Raw genomic sequence first — 13,722 nt, 5'->3', positions numbered from 1 at the left:
TTAGCTCTCCAAAAAGAAATTTTCAAATACAAGAATGCCTAGTGAGATAGCTCAGCCAGCAAAAGCACCTGCAGCCAAGCCTGATGACCTGAGTTCAATCCCTGGAGCACACTTGGCAGAACTAACTTCCACAAGCTGTCTTCTGACTGCCACCCAAGTACCATGGCATGCCCGTGTCCACATGGAAGTACAAATAAATGTAAAATGCTAGTTAAAAAGAGTGGAGACCAATAGAGCAATAGAGAAATACATTCCAAATCGACTTTGGGCCTTTACACCACACACATGCACACACACACACACACACACACACACACACACACACACACGCCAAACAAAGAAACTTTTGTGGGTTCCTAGAAGTATGGTGGCTCTAAGCCCTGTCTGCTGCCGTTCATAATGGGTAACCTGTCCCTGCTTCTGGGAGGTTCTGTGTTCATGAAGTTGAGGTGTGACATCACCCTTTGTATATTCTGGGTCAGATTGTCTTTGTGAAGCTCTGGTTGGTAACTGGGCTACTGCCCAAATTCCCAAGGGTTTGTACAAGTATGGGGACTCGGTGCCTGGGATCATGTGCGAGAGACCTTGCGGTGTTGTGACCATGAGACCTGTATTTGCACGACTATGGGAATTAGCAGGGATCTGTTAGTGAGAACATGCAAAAGTAATGTGTTCATGCGTTTGTAGTTTTACAAGTTCCCTGAATCATAGGCTGGTTAGTCTGATCTGCTCGGTGCTCAGGCCCAGGCTTGCCTGCAAGGATTGGGAAAGTAAGAGAGGAGAGGACATGGCCCTGCCCAGGGTGAAATGCTGTCTGGGCCTGCAGCTGTGTCTGGTCCTGAACCACTGAACTTTCTTACTTGGTGGCCACTGAACAATGGCATTCACGATAAGGCTACCATAGGGGCATTGAGCAACCCCATCTTCCTACCCTGACCCTTCCCCTGCCCCTCAGGGCAGTTCTGGTTATCATTGGTGTGGCATGACTTTTTCTAAGGGGGTGTGAACAAACTTCTATTCATCCTAGATAGGGTACTGACAACAGACCGAAGAAGCAATTCTGTCTGTCCAAGTCTGGTGTGGTGAGTCCGTGAGTTTTTTTTTTTTTTTTTTTTCTCGAGACAGGGTTTTTCTGTGTAGCTTTGCGCCTTTCCTGGAACTCGCTTTGGAGACCAGGCTGGCCTCGAACTCACAGAGATCCGCCTGCCTCTGCCTCCCGAGTGCTGGGATTAAAGGTGTGTGCCACCACCGCCCGGCGAGTCCGTGAGTTTTGTTGTTACATTACAGGAGGAACATGACGGGCTACTTAGAGAAGCAGCATGGACCGGTGACTCAAAGACAGCTGTATCACCACAAGGTCCACCCTGGCACAGGGAACAATACAAAAGCTGCTTCCGTGGAAAAGCTTGCCAACTTGTAGGTAGCTCCTCTCTCCAGCAATGATTTACTGCTTTTCAGTTTTGGAGAGGGGGGCTCATGAATCTTGTAACTTTCTAATATATATATATGTATTGTTTTTTCCTTTGGTTTTTCGAGACAGGGTTTCTCTCTGTAGCTTTGGCTGTCCTGGAACTCACTCTGTAGACCAGACTGGCCTTGAAAGACCTGCCTGCTTCTGCCTCCCGAGTGCTGGGATTAAAGGGGGGCACCACCACGGCCTGTCATGTATATATCTGGAGAATGGGTCTGGAGAATGGGTTCATGGTTAAGAACACTTGCTGCTCTTCCAGAGGCCTGGAGTTCAGTTCTCAGCACCCATCCTCATGTTGGAAATCACAGGTGAGGAGGAGACAGGAGTTTCCCTAGTCTTTGCCATCCTTTGTTGAACTCCATTATTTTTGGTCTTGCCTCTTTCTTCAGATTTTAAAATTAGTAAGTCTGGATGGTGGCACATGCATGCAATCCCAGTGCATGGGAGGTAGAGGCAGGTGGATCTCTGTGAGTTCAAGACCAGCCTCATCTACAGAGTGAGTGCTAAGCTAGCCAGGGCCACATTGTGAGACTCTTGTCTCACAAGTTTTTTTAAGGTTTTATTTGTTTATTTATTTATTTATTCATTCATTTATTTATTTATATGTGTGCTCATGGGTGCCACAAGGTGCGTATGGAGGTCCGAGGACAAGTCTAGGGAGTCAATTTTGTATCAGGGATCAAGCTCAGATCATCAGGCTTGACGGCGAGTGCCTTTTACCCACTGAGCCCCTATTCCTGGCTTCCCCGCCACCAAGACAGGGTTTCTCCATGTAGCCCTGGCTGTCCTGGAACTTACTTTGTAGACCAGACTGGTCTCGAACTCACAGTGATTCACCTGCCTCTGCCTCCCGAGTGCTGGGATTAAAAGCATGCGCCACCACCGGCAGGCTCCTCTTTTAAGATATATACCCGAGCTATATGAGCTATACCCATATAGCTCAGGCTGGCCTCCTAGCCAAGGCTGGGCTTGAACTCCTGATCTTCCTGCCTTTACCTCCCAAGTTACAGGATTACAATAGGTGTATGTCATCACCTGGTTCCTCCACATCCCTTTCAAACCTCAACATGGTTGTTGGCTGTTCTTTCTGGTTCTGGTGAGTGAACTCAGGACCCAGTGCAAGCTGATCATGGGAGTGCTTGTAGAGCCACTACATCTGAGGGCAGGGCTGAGTCATCACTGATACTCAGTTTGTCCCAGGGGCAGGAGTGATTTCTCATTCCCATGTGTATATATATATGGTGCTAGTGCTCAATCCCAGGGCTTTCACATATGCCAGACAAGTGCTCTACCACTGAACTTATATATTTTCATGTCCTGGCTCCAAAGCTGACCTTTGGGGATGACCCCGCTCCCCAGAGCAGGATAGCCCCCAATAGCTCCATCATGCATCCACATGGTGACAGGGACTGACGCTCAAGATTGACATCTCAGACCCAAGGGAAGGCTGTGGCAGATGGCGAGAGGGGCACGTGACAAGAGCCCACTGCCCTTGGGGACAGAAATGCCCTTGTCTATAGGATATCCGGGAAGATTGAGCAACACTTCCCCTTTCTCCGTGGGTGGCTGAGGTAAGAAAGCTGGTGTTGGCCCAGCCTGGGGTTTTTGGGAGAGGCTGGCTTTATCAGTCACACACTGGTGGGCCCAACTCCATTCCTATCAAGATGAGTGAAATTGGTGTTAGGGTAGAGTGTAAATCCTCCTCTAGTGGGTCCTGCCTCAGCGGAGTCGGTGAGTAGGGCAGCTCTGCCTCCTAAGCCCCGAGCCAACACACAGCTGAGGGACTCAAAGAGCTGAGCCTATCCTCATGGACAACCCTGGGCTCTCTCACACACACACACTAGCCCAGAAGGAGAAAAACCAAGCACAGAAGTTGTTTTATATTTAATTTACAAAAGAGACCCCAAAATTATCAACTACCCAGGAGCAGGGGAGTAGAGTCAGGCCTTCCCTGGCCTAGCTGCATCCTCCTCCTTCTCTGGCAAGATGAGAGGATTCTTCTCTCCCCCTTAGAACAGGGGGGTGACAGCAGGGATGGATGCCTGCTAGGCATCCCAGGGGCTCTGCCCACGCCAGATTCATTTGTCTACCCTCTAACAGGCTTCTCATGCCCAGATCCTTGTGCCAGAGGCCAGCTGGACTGATATCCCGGAGCGGGGGGAGGGGGAGGAAGACCCCCTTATGAGGTCCAGGTAAAGGCCACGGCTACCAAAGCCAGCAGACTGGTGACGTGGGACCCAGCCCAGGCTCTGCTGTCACTTCTAGCCGCCTGCTTATGGTGCCGTTGACACTGCTCGCCACCCCAGCCTAAATAGCACTGGCAGCGAAAGTGTGTCTTCAGATAGCTGAGGTCGGCGTCGCTGAGCTCCCCCTCGGGGCGAAGCTGGGGTTCATCAGGTGTCCGGCCAGGCACTAGGCGGAAGCTGCTGGCACTGAGGTGCAGGAAGGTGTTGGCGCTGGGGTTGCGGCGCACACAGCGCCCGTGGCCGTGGCACTGGGTCCAACTGCAGTATTGGGTGGCCCAGGACACATTGACTACGTAGGGGACCAGCAGCTCTGTTAGGTAATTCTTGAGGTACTGGCAGGTCTCCTGGAGGAAGAGGCCAAGATTAACAGGTGAGCATCTGATGTTAGCTGCCTCAGCCCAAAGCCCTGATAGGAACTGTCTGCACCGTGGTAACAGCATCTCTTTTGGCAGTAGTGGAGTTGGAACCTTCGACTAGACAAGTGCTCTTGCTGAACCTCATCCTTGGCACACTTATCTGTATCCATACGCACACATCATATACACAGTTACAGTCCCCTGTCCCTAGTGAGAAGTGGGGTGGAGACAGACTGGAACCCAGCTGTGCAGATGAGGAAGGATGGAACTCTAGCTGTTCAGGACAGCATTTCCTCTTCCTGGAAATGGGCTTGGGGGGGGGGTTCCCTTCTTCTCCGTTGGGTTCAAGGGCAAAGCCTTCATGCTTAGGCCACAGACAAGCTGGACTCAGTCTGTATACCAAGGTGAGCGTGGAAGTCAGAGTATGAATTTCCCACCAGTTTGGCAGGCTGGGGAGGTCTCCCTTACCATACTTGAAGCATACACTGAGTCGCCCCAGAAAATGACACCAGCTGAGCCCAGGGCTGCACTCTCGCCGATGGTAGAGATGAGGTCCATCTGTGTGGGAAGGGATGATTACTGAGGGAGACTGACACCAGACAGGAGAAGAGGGACAGACCTGACCTAACCTGCTGACCGTAGTGCGGCCTTGCCCCGGATGCCTCCAGGCAGCGGCTGCTTTGGTTTCCCGTTTCCACCCTCATGTTGAACCTTCCTCTCCAAAGCCAGGAGCACCTATTAGCCCACAATGGCAAGGGCACACATTCTGACTCCAAAGTCAGGGCGACTGGCTTGGATTCTGTGCACCTTTTCACCGACTTTCTAGAGGCTCTGGACTAATTCTCCGGACCTCAGTCTTATCTACAGACTGCGGGTGACATCACCCTTCCACAGGACTCAGAGATGTGGAACAGGCAGTGAGCTCTAGCATGTTTGCTCCAATAACCCAAGCATGCAGTGGCTCCCGGAGGAAGGCAGGGCAGCGCCCTGGGACACATACATTACCTGACTAAGTCCTTTGAGTCCTCGGGTGTACGTGGGGCGGGTGAAGACGTACACCGGGAGAGCGTGGTGTGCATGGTGGGTGTGAGCCACACGCAGGGCCTCCTGAACACGGAAACTGACAAAGTTGCGGCTGTGTACGGAGGAAGCCAGCGACTCATCCAGGTACACAGAGGGAAAGAGAGCCGTGCTCTCGGCCCAGAGCCAGGCCAGCTGGTCATTGCGCGCCACTTCCACGTCAGGACAGCGGCCTGTGTAGCTCTCCCGGTTCTGTACATAATCATGATTGTAGCAGTCGGGGAAGAGGTAGAAGCCCCAGAGGTGCTGAGGTCTGACTGCCTTGACGTAACGTAGTGTATTCAACATGAACTGCCGAGCAGCGAACTCAAACTCATACTGTGCCTGTTTCACTATTCGGTCTGTTGGCCAGTCAGGGTGTCGACTGGCCACCAGCTGGCGCGAAGACTGTCGGTACACATCCTTTTCCTGCCAGTTTCGCACCCATACAGGCCTCCATTCCTCCCAGTCAATGACCGCCAGCCCCCCAGGTTCCTGGGTGTGAATGTAGCGCTCCACAGATTCCTTCAGCATGGGCAGGTGTGCACAGAGGCTGCCGTTCTGAGGCACACCACCATGCACAGACATCCCAGCCGCATCAAAACGTGGGTACAGGCCTAGACGGTCGTAGTAGAAGGTGGTGATATTCTGGTTGACAAAGCCCTCATTAGGTGAGGCCTCCACATCGAAGGCCCTAAGGTCCAGGGGCACTTTGTGGCGTGGGGCACATTCTTGTGTGGGCACATTCCACGCTACCACAAAGGGTCGGCCAGTGAAGATGGGCCGCACTGTGGGCTTAAGCTCCACGGCCCATGTTACCTCCAGCACTAGGGCCAGTGTGATGATGGGACCCAGTCCTGCCCGCATGCTGGGGGCTACAGCAAGTGTCACCTGCCTGGGAGCAGCTCAGGAACTGAAGGAAGTGGGGGGAAGAGAACAAATTAGAGAACTCCAGAGATGTGCGCCTTAATCCCATCCACACTCCCCAACACACACTGTGCCGCACACCACGGTCCTGCTCAGACTGCCAAGCCTGTAACGAACAGGTTGGAGAGCTAGCAGGCTACTGAAGGGTAGGCAAGAGACCCTAGGTACTCTACCCAAACCAGAGTCCTTTCTGGAGCTGCCTGTGGCTGGGCAAGAGTCTCCTTTGGGTCTGTGTCCCTTCTGGAAACGGGACGAATTAGGCTACAGACTCACGGCCAGTCACTTACACGCCTACATAGCACACAGCACATTGTTTTAGAACACCGTGAACCCAAGCTCCACCCAGCAGGCCCCCACCCCACATTAAGAACTCTCGATTCAGAGAAGGGACAGCATTTGGGCACAATGCATACAGACGCTGAGACGCTTTTATCAACACTGCAGAGAAACTGGCATCCGTGCAACCACGTTCCAAGCACAAGAGTGAGGCTGTTAGGACTTAAGTCTTGGGCACCGACACTGTCCCTGGCTTGGAGTAGGCGCCCGGGGGACAAAGGGGCAGCGCACTCCGCTCCGCGGTGCTCGCCACAGCCACCGAGATTCTGTGCGAGCCCTCGCGACCAGCCTACATCTTCACTCCCCAGCACAAGGGGTCCCGAGTGGAGGGTATTCCTCCTGGTCTTTGTGCGGGACCCCGCCCCCGCCCCGCACGTGGGGCCAGAGTTCACCCGAGTGGGGGTGGGGTCCCTGGGTCATTTATGAAGGCTCCCCTCGAGATGCAGAGCCCAGCTCACAGGGAGAGAGTCACCAGGCTTGCAACGCCCGCCCTCACCTCGCACCAGGCGCCACCAGAACCCACGCCAGGGCCGCCGCCATCCTGGTACCAGCCAAGCCCGCTCCGGCCCTTCGCCCGAGCACTGCCCCAGCTCGAGCCTCTGCTGGCTCCGCCCCGAGGCCCGCGGGCCCTTTAAGAATCTAGCCTCGGAGGTGGGCCGACGGCAGGATTTGCGGCCTCGTGGGGAGGGTGTTTTCGCCTTCCTTTCTTCCAGTGTTGCGTTTCGAGTTCGAGGACCCTCAGATCTTCTGTAGAGGAACACAGTCATCTATCTGAGATCTGATGCCTCTTGGGATCGGGATCCCCGCTAGAGTCTCCGTCGCGAGAGCGAACCAGCCTGAGGTCGTACCCCCACAGTCTGTCTCCAGTGGACCAATCCACCCTGTGCAGCCGGCCTCTTAAAGGGACAGAATACTAGATGGGGCGGGCAGGCGCGCGCGGAGGGGGTGGTGGCGGCATGTGGAATAAAAAGGCTTATGGCCGAGGCCTTAACTAGGGGTATCTGCGAAGTCAGTCCCACATGCCTGAATCTGGACTCTAGCAGTGTGGGCCCTTTGTGTAGTGTAAGAGATTTTGACCTGAGTGGATCCGGAGCCTCTTGGGACATTAATGATCCGCCTTCTCGGATCCTAGATTCCCTACGCTAGTTTGTGGTCAGAGGGAAGCCCCGCCCCTTGCCTGTCTAGAGGAGGGGGCCTAGGAGGCCTCTGAGCCCTCCTCTGGCAAAGCCGACACAGCCGTTGTCCTGGTAACCAGGGGTGGATAGCTGAGTCGCCAGAGGGGCTGAGGTTCAGCCTGGCCTAAGAGGAGAGTGGTCTACCCGCCTGCCTTCTCCGGATCCACACCAGGGCAGGCCAATCCCCTGGATTCTCTCGGGTCCAGTCTCTGCGGCGAGGTGAAGGTGGGACGGTTGTCCGTAGGGGGACTCCCACTCAACTCCAAATAAAGTGCAATTCGCACAAGTTTCAGGCCGGACTTTGTGGAAAGTAGGCTGCAGAGGCTCCCCAAGTGCCTCTATTCCATCTTCTGAACCCTTCTGCCTTGCAATCCCCTTCTGGCAGGGAGCAGGCTTAGAGCAGTTCCCTCGTCTCGTGCTCTCCACGGCCCCACTCAGCTCCCCGAAAGCCCGCAGGCATCTCGCTGCCAGCCCCTTGCCCGCCCGCATGCCTGAAAGCTAGGGAGCGCCAAGCGCATCTATGGCAGCGCTAAGACCAGCTTTATGTGGTCTTCTCTGGGCTCACCTGTAGTGGGAGCTCCCTTCTTCCTGAGGTGGGTCTCTCCAGCCAGGCTACTTGCACCAGCTGCTGCCCTGTGGGCAGCCTGCTGGGGATTTGATATACTCCATTCCTTCCCACCCACTCCCGCCTCCCATCCCTGCCCTTTCTCCTCACTTCCTGCTGCCCCTCTGGGCGGAAAGGGACAGGAACAGGGGCGGGGGAGGAGAGCCCCTTGACCCTGTTTCCCTTGCTGGCTGGCTGCCCTTTGCACCCTTCCTCTGAGTAGGATCTGGACCCAGTTGTGGCAGGTGACAGGAAGGATCTGGGCCTAGGGTCAGGCGCTCATCTCCTTGAAGTTTCAATCATCGCCAGTCCAGTAGTGAGGGGAAACCAAGTGGCGTATTCATGGGAGTCACACTGTTTGCTGGGTTGTTTAGGTCCCCTAGGGCAGGTGCCAAAGAAGGAAACCATCTCGTGTGAGGGGGAAACCTGGGTGGGGTGGGGTGGGGTCTTCCAGTAACTGAGTCAGTTTTTTTTTCCATTGAGAGCGGAAGTATCTGAAGTATGTCAAAGATGACAATGTGACAGTGTGTTGATGATGCCTGTGCCTGTGTGATATGGGAGTGGGGGGTGGGGGGGCAGAGCCTAGGAGGCTCTTTGGGGTAAGAGGCTTCTTACACTTAAGTGTGTCCCTGTGGGAGAGGGAGCTCACAATAGGAACCCCTGAAGACTAGCTCTCAAATCACCCTGAACCACCCACCCCTCAGAACCCAAGTGGCTCGCCTCCCCAGTGCTAGGGAGTCCCTCTGCTAATAAGGAGCTGTATGAGCTGGGGGTAGAGCCTAGGGTGCCGTACTCCCCAGGAGAACCCCTGGACCGCTGTGCTGGCTTCGTAAGGGACAAAAGTCTAGGAAGCACCAAGGGTGGGGACCCCCGGGAAAACAAAGGCCAGGCCAGACTGTCCAGGGCAGGGACACTTCCTTAGGCAGCCAGCAGGAAGGAAGTGAGCACAGCCCAGCCGGATGGGATGGAGTGGGGAAACACTGCCCTGACGCCTCTATTGTTTATAGCTTTGGGGTCAGCTAAGCAGGTCCAGAACAGGGAGTTCCCCCAGGCAGGATGGTGGTGTAGGAGATAGGACACTGTCTGATATGGGGAGCCTTGGCCCCTGAACAGGACGCCCTGAACAAGGGGCCTTAAGCCTGACTTATTACAGGGGATGGAAATCAGTCCACAGAACTGGGAGTCTAGGCTACCCAGGGTGATCCTTCTGGAGACTTGACAAGTTCCAGCCCTGCAGCAATTCAAGGCCAACTGCCCTGATCCTGGGTTGATGAATTCCTCCTTCCTAATTGGAAGTTCTCAAGCTTATGGCCAAAGGCTAGGCCTAGCAGAGAACCTGCTCACAGAATACCCTGAGAAGTGTAGGCAGAATGTGCATTGGCAGCAGAGAGCTGAGGAAGTACTGGGTCGACAGAGCCTTACAACAGAAGCTGCAGCAGAAGCCTGAGCTCATCTGACCCATGGCTAACTGGGAAGAGGCAGGTGAGTGTGGACTCCAGAGCCTGGTAGGAGGCCAAGGGCCTGGTGGGAAGTGTCTGGTTGCTGTTCAACTGTAGCTGGCACTTTGAGGTCCATGGGGCTTAAGCTGTAACCTCACTTGAGATAATATGGTACTGTTGGGACTAGAACTATCCCACAGCTATGTATGGTCACACTCACCCCTTAGGCAAGGCAGCTGAGCAAATCTCCACAAGGGTCCCAGCAAGACAGGTGAGCTGGTCCCAGAACCGTGAGAGGGCTGGAGATGGTGTGTGAACACAGCCACCTGTTGGCCATGGCTGGTATTGCTACAGGCAATGTTCGGACTTAACACTGGCGCCTAGAGGGGGCTTGCCAGCCTGGCAGCGTCCAGGGCCAGAGGCCTACCTAAGCAGCTCAAGTGGTAGTCTAGAAAATTGGGTGTTAAAGCTTCACTGGAAGGCACTCTCATGTGCAGGGTCTACAAATAATTTTATTGAAATTGAACAAATAACACAACAGTCTTCCTATGCTGGGGACCACCCTCCCCAAGCCATTTCCCACAGTCTAGAAGCCCGGAGCTTCCACAAATAAGGATTTTTTTTTTTTAAAGCCATCTCTATATAGAAATCAGACTCTGCCCCAACATTATCATAGTCTAGACTATTTACAAACCTTCACATTTTAATTACCCCTTTTCTGTATTTTTCCCTTCTTCTGATCCTTACCAAGGAGCTCCAGTACTTTCCCTTAACTGACCCTGAAGAGGTGAAGATACTGTAGAAGGGGTGATGGGCTCCTCATAGCTACTGGCACCAGCCCCGGGTGTGTGTGTGTGGCTTCTTACCGCTGGGTGGTGGACAGCCCCTCCCCCGCAGCTGGGGTGGGTGGGACTGGTGCAAAGACGAGATTAGACAGAATATGTGGTGTGGGGCCAGTCCCCACAGGCACAGGCATCCACGGCCTGTCCTGACCCCGGCCGGCACCCTCTCAGCTTGGGGGAGGGCAACTGGTTGAAATCAAGAGAGATCAGTCCAGCTCTGGGTGATAGGAGAAGCCTCCTACGCTGGTCCCCATCTTATTTAACGGCCAGCAAACTGTCCATCTTAGAGTGGGGACACATGGCAGGTAGGCAGGAAGACTGAGGCTGGTCCTATTCCCAGTCTCTGTCCAATACAGGAGGAATCGAGGTAGCAAACGGCTGAAATGCTCTGACTAGGGGTACGGGAAGTGAGGGAAGGAAGTTCCCACTTGGGTACAGCCCCTAGAGCCCAGGGCTGGAAGAAGGCAGACTCTGCTTGTAAAGTGCTGTAGCTTCTAGGAGGGCTGGGCCCTAGGCAAGCTTGGAAGAAAGCAGGTCAGGCAAGGAACGAGGAACCAGGCATTCCTGACCAGCATATGCCCCGCCATGCTTCTTGCACAAGTGGCTGGGAAATGGGCCGGCGATTCCGCCATTAGCCCTCACCAGCCACCAGCCACTTACTGTTCAGACATAAACCAACACCAGTTAACACTGAGGGACTGCCCCTTTCACAACTGAAGGTTCTGGGCCAACGGAGTTTAGTTTATTCAGGGTTGTGGCACCAGCCTGGACTCCTGAATGGAAGCTACACCTTGAGCCTGGGAGTTTCTTGCTGGGGCAGTGGGTGCTTGTGTCTGCCATGCCACAGGCTCACATTTCATAGAGGATCACAGGGAAATCCACGTGGATTCGGGGGGGATCCAGCTTCACGATGCCCTGCCATGGAAACAGAGGCTAGTGAAGAGCAGCTCAGGCCTCGATGCCAGGCGCCCTCCCAGCTCCTCCCCCAGGCAGCCCCATCTACGTCCATGCTGACGTACTGATGGAGGTTATGGCACCGCCCAGCCCCTCACCTGAGGAATCAGATTCTTATGGACCCGCCTCAGCTTGGCTCGCTTCTGCCCATTCTTGGTGACGATTGTCTCCTCATAGAACTCGTGAGCCAGATCCCCGTCTTCATCATAGAACATGGAGCTGTGTAGAAAAGGAATCAGGCTGGGCTGGAGCCTCACACCTGGTCATGGCAAAGGCCACCGACCACAGGGAAGTGGGCTGAACTGCAGATGAAGAGGCACGATCTTAATCTTGGGGGAAGAATAGTTAGTGTGCCCGAAGGGCTCTTTGCTTGGTGCTTGGAGCCATAGAAAAGTGGAAAGGTCAGCAATGTCACCGTTACTATCACACTCACAGGAGGTCTTCTCAGAGCACACTGTTTAGGCAACCAAAGCCAATTCTTATTGCTGGTCTGTTCCCCAAGGGTAACTATTCAGTAGCAGGCCCTTCATCTGGAGCTTATAAAGTGGGGCCTGGGCATACTGGTCTCATTTCTAAAGACTGCTAGTTCAGGGCCAAAGACCAAGATCGTGGATGTTTGAGCCAGGAAGGCTGCCCTCAACTCCCGCTCATTCCCAACTGGTTGGCTACAGCCTAATAATCCACGCTGTTGGTTGGGTCTTTCTGGTGTTTACTGTCAAATTCCCATTACAGGGAGTGTTAGTCCCTAGGAGCCCACTAGGTCCAGGCCGTTTTGTGTGAGCCCCTGGGGAAAAAGTGGGTTAGTGCTCCAGGTCTAGAGAACCCAACTGGGCGAGGGCCTTTTGTTTGCTGGCCTCACCTTCAGCACTGAAGCCTGGCTCTGCTTGAACAGACAATTACTCTCCTTCACTGTGGGGAGAGCAAGACACCCAAACAGAAGCTCATTTCCCCCTTGGATTAAGGCTTAGAAGAGTAAGAGGTACCTAAATGCCTTTAATTTGCAGGCTGAGCTGGATGAAACGAAGATTTTAAGACTCTCAGAAACCGTCTTTGCGGGATTATGGGAGAGCTTCTGCCCAAGGGACAAGGCTCAGCCAACTCTTCTCTAAAAAGACCTTCTGGGCTGTCAGGAGCGGCACGCCACTTGCTTTTCCCCTCCCTTCGCTCTGATGGGGACCCAAAACATGACAGTCGTCCTGAATGAAACGGGGGGGGGGGGCGTTCCTCGCTCCCGGCTGTCCTCCCCAAGGCAGACACCCATGCCCTTACCCGCGGCGCGTGAATACGAAGGGGGGCACCGCTCGGGTTCGAGACCGCACCAAAGACTGCTCGGCGCCTGCCGCTTCGGGGCCGCCGCCCCCCGGGGTGGAGGCAAAGGGCCAGAGGCCCCGAGCTTTGGAGCCGCTGGCGCCCATGTCAGCGCCGCGGGCGCATGGCGGACCCAGCGGCCGCTCCGCTCTCACAGTGCGGCGGGCGCGACCATGCCCTGCCCCAGCCTCCACTCACAGGTGCCGCCGCCGCCGCCGCCTTCCGCAGGCTCCGCTGTCTCCACGGAAACCTCACTTCCGCTTCCGCCCGCCCTGCACGCTGCTTCCTCTGAGTGGCTGAAGAACTCGTCAGTCTGTAAAGTCCAACCAATGGGCACCCTCAGAGGATGAACACCCTAGGATGCGCTGCCTCCAGGTCCCAGAAGGCTTTGGGTCCCAAGGGTCAGCGGGGCCAGCTCCCTCCCCGAAAAGCGGAGGTAATGTGTTGTTATGGACTTTAAGGTCGGGCCGGGTATGAGTGTCCCCAAGTCCCTGACGCCCAACACTTGGGCCCAGTGGCAATACTCAATTAGGTCACCCCTCCATCCCCAAAGGGACTTTAGGCCTGCCTCAGGCTAGGATACATTTAGCTTGTTTTCACAACTGTTTTTGCAGTGGTTACCTTTGTACATAAGGAAATTAAGGAACTCGCTAAATGTCTTTTGTTTTCTTGAGACAAGGTCTCACTATGTGGCCTTAGCTGGCCTGGAACCTGCTATGTATAACAGGCTGGCTTCAAACTCATATCCACCTGCTTCTGCCTCCTAAATGCTGGGATTAAAGCAGGAGCAGCTATGCAGGGGGCCAAAATATCTTTGGAAACTTTTTGGTCAAATTTCTTATGACTATATTTGAGGTTAAATTAAGTGTTGTAAATGTACCAGATAACACACTTCAGGAAAACAAGAATTGGTTAGCAGCTGTACGCTGTAGCATGTGAAATGTTGTTTTGTATTTACGTAGTTATTTGGTGAAGGGGTTATTGCTATGGTTTCTCTGAGGCGCT

The 13,722-nt window shown here is 54.3% G+C and overlaps 2 protein-coding genes and 1 long non-coding RNA gene across 5 annotated transcripts; 1 reads left to right on the top strand and 2 right to left on the bottom strand.

Annotated features, from left to right (window-relative positions):
• Positions 1 to 3,340: 3,340 nt before the first annotated feature.
• On the bottom strand, positions 3,341 to 8,235 carry Hyal2 (hyaluronidase 2). 3 transcript variants are annotated; one of them, XM_028895337.2, is made up of 5 exons: positions 8,136 to 8,232; positions 6,892 to 7,142; positions 5,079 to 6,045; positions 4,542 to 4,631; positions 3,341 to 4,061 (listed from the first exon to the last, which is right to left on the bottom strand). In XM_028895337.2, exons 3-5 carry the CDS (start codon positions 5,997 to 5,999, stop codon positions 3,651 to 3,653), a joined length of 1,422 nt encoding a protein of 473 aa, XP_028751170.1. In that variant the 5' UTR covers positions 6,000 to 6,045; positions 6,892 to 7,142; positions 8,136 to 8,232; the 3' UTR covers positions 3,341 to 3,650. The 3 variants fall into 3 exon arrangements, with proteins under 3 accessions (XP_028751170.1, XP_028751171.1, XP_028751169.1); XM_028895338.2 differs by lacking the exon at positions 6,892 to 7,142 and having other exon boundaries at positions 8,136 to 8,235; XM_028895336.2 differs by lacking the exon at positions 8,136 to 8,232 and having other exon boundaries at positions 6,892 to 8,099.
• A 901-nt stretch (positions 8,236 to 9,136) lies between these two features.
• Positions 9,137 to 13,526, top strand: LOC119088370. The gene is made up of 2 exons (XR_005092041.1): positions 9,137 to 9,656; positions 12,414 to 13,526. It is a non-coding gene; the product is annotated as an uncharacterized LOC119088370 (long non-coding RNA).
• Tusc2 (tumor suppressor 2, mitochondrial calcium regulator) lies at positions 10,108 to 12,954 on the bottom strand. Its single transcript, XM_028895290.2, has 3 exons — positions 12,679 to 12,954; positions 11,508 to 11,628; positions 10,108 to 11,370 (listed from the first exon to the last, which is right to left on the bottom strand). Exons 1-3 carry the CDS (start codon positions 12,822 to 12,824, stop codon positions 11,305 to 11,307), a joined length of 333 nt encoding a protein of 110 aa, XP_028751123.1. The 5' UTR covers positions 12,825 to 12,954; the 3' UTR covers positions 10,108 to 11,304.
• Positions 13,527 to 13,722: the final 196 nt, after the last annotated feature.

Source organism: Peromyscus leucopus, chromosome 7 (assembly GCF_004664715.2).
Source record: "Peromyscus leucopus breed LL Stock chromosome 7, UCI_PerLeu_2.1, whole genome shotgun sequence".
NCBI classification, from domain to species: Eukaryota; Metazoa; Chordata; class Mammalia; order Rodentia; family Cricetidae; genus Peromyscus; species Peromyscus leucopus.
Note: the sequence above shows the minus strand (reverse complement) of the source record. Positions and strands in the feature narration are given on the sequence as shown.

Coding starts and splice junctions, on each gene's coding strand:
- Hyal2 (XM_028895338.2), bottom strand. CDS start 5,999: ATGCGGGCAGGACTGGGTCCCATCATCACACTGGCCCTAGTGCTGGAG. Junction 4,632..5,078: donor GACTCAAAGGACTTAGTCAG/GTAATGTATGTG, acceptor CTTCCCACACAG/ATGGACCTCATCTCTACCAT. Junction 4,062..4,541: donor CAGTGTATGCTTCAAGTATG/GTAAGGGAGACC, acceptor CTCTTCCTCCAG/GAGACCTGCCAGTACCTCAA.
- Tusc2 (XM_028895290.2), bottom strand. CDS start 12,824: ATGGGCGCCAGCGGCTCCAAAGCTCGGGGCCTCTGGCCCTTTGCCTCC. Junction 11,629..12,678: donor TTCGTATTCACGCGCCGCGG/GTAAGGGCATGG, acceptor TTTTCTACACAG/CTCCATGTTCTATGATGAAG. Junction 11,371..11,507: donor ATAAGAATCTGATTCCTCAG/GTGAGGGGCTGG, acceptor TTTCCATGGCAG/GGCATCGTGAAGCTGGATCC.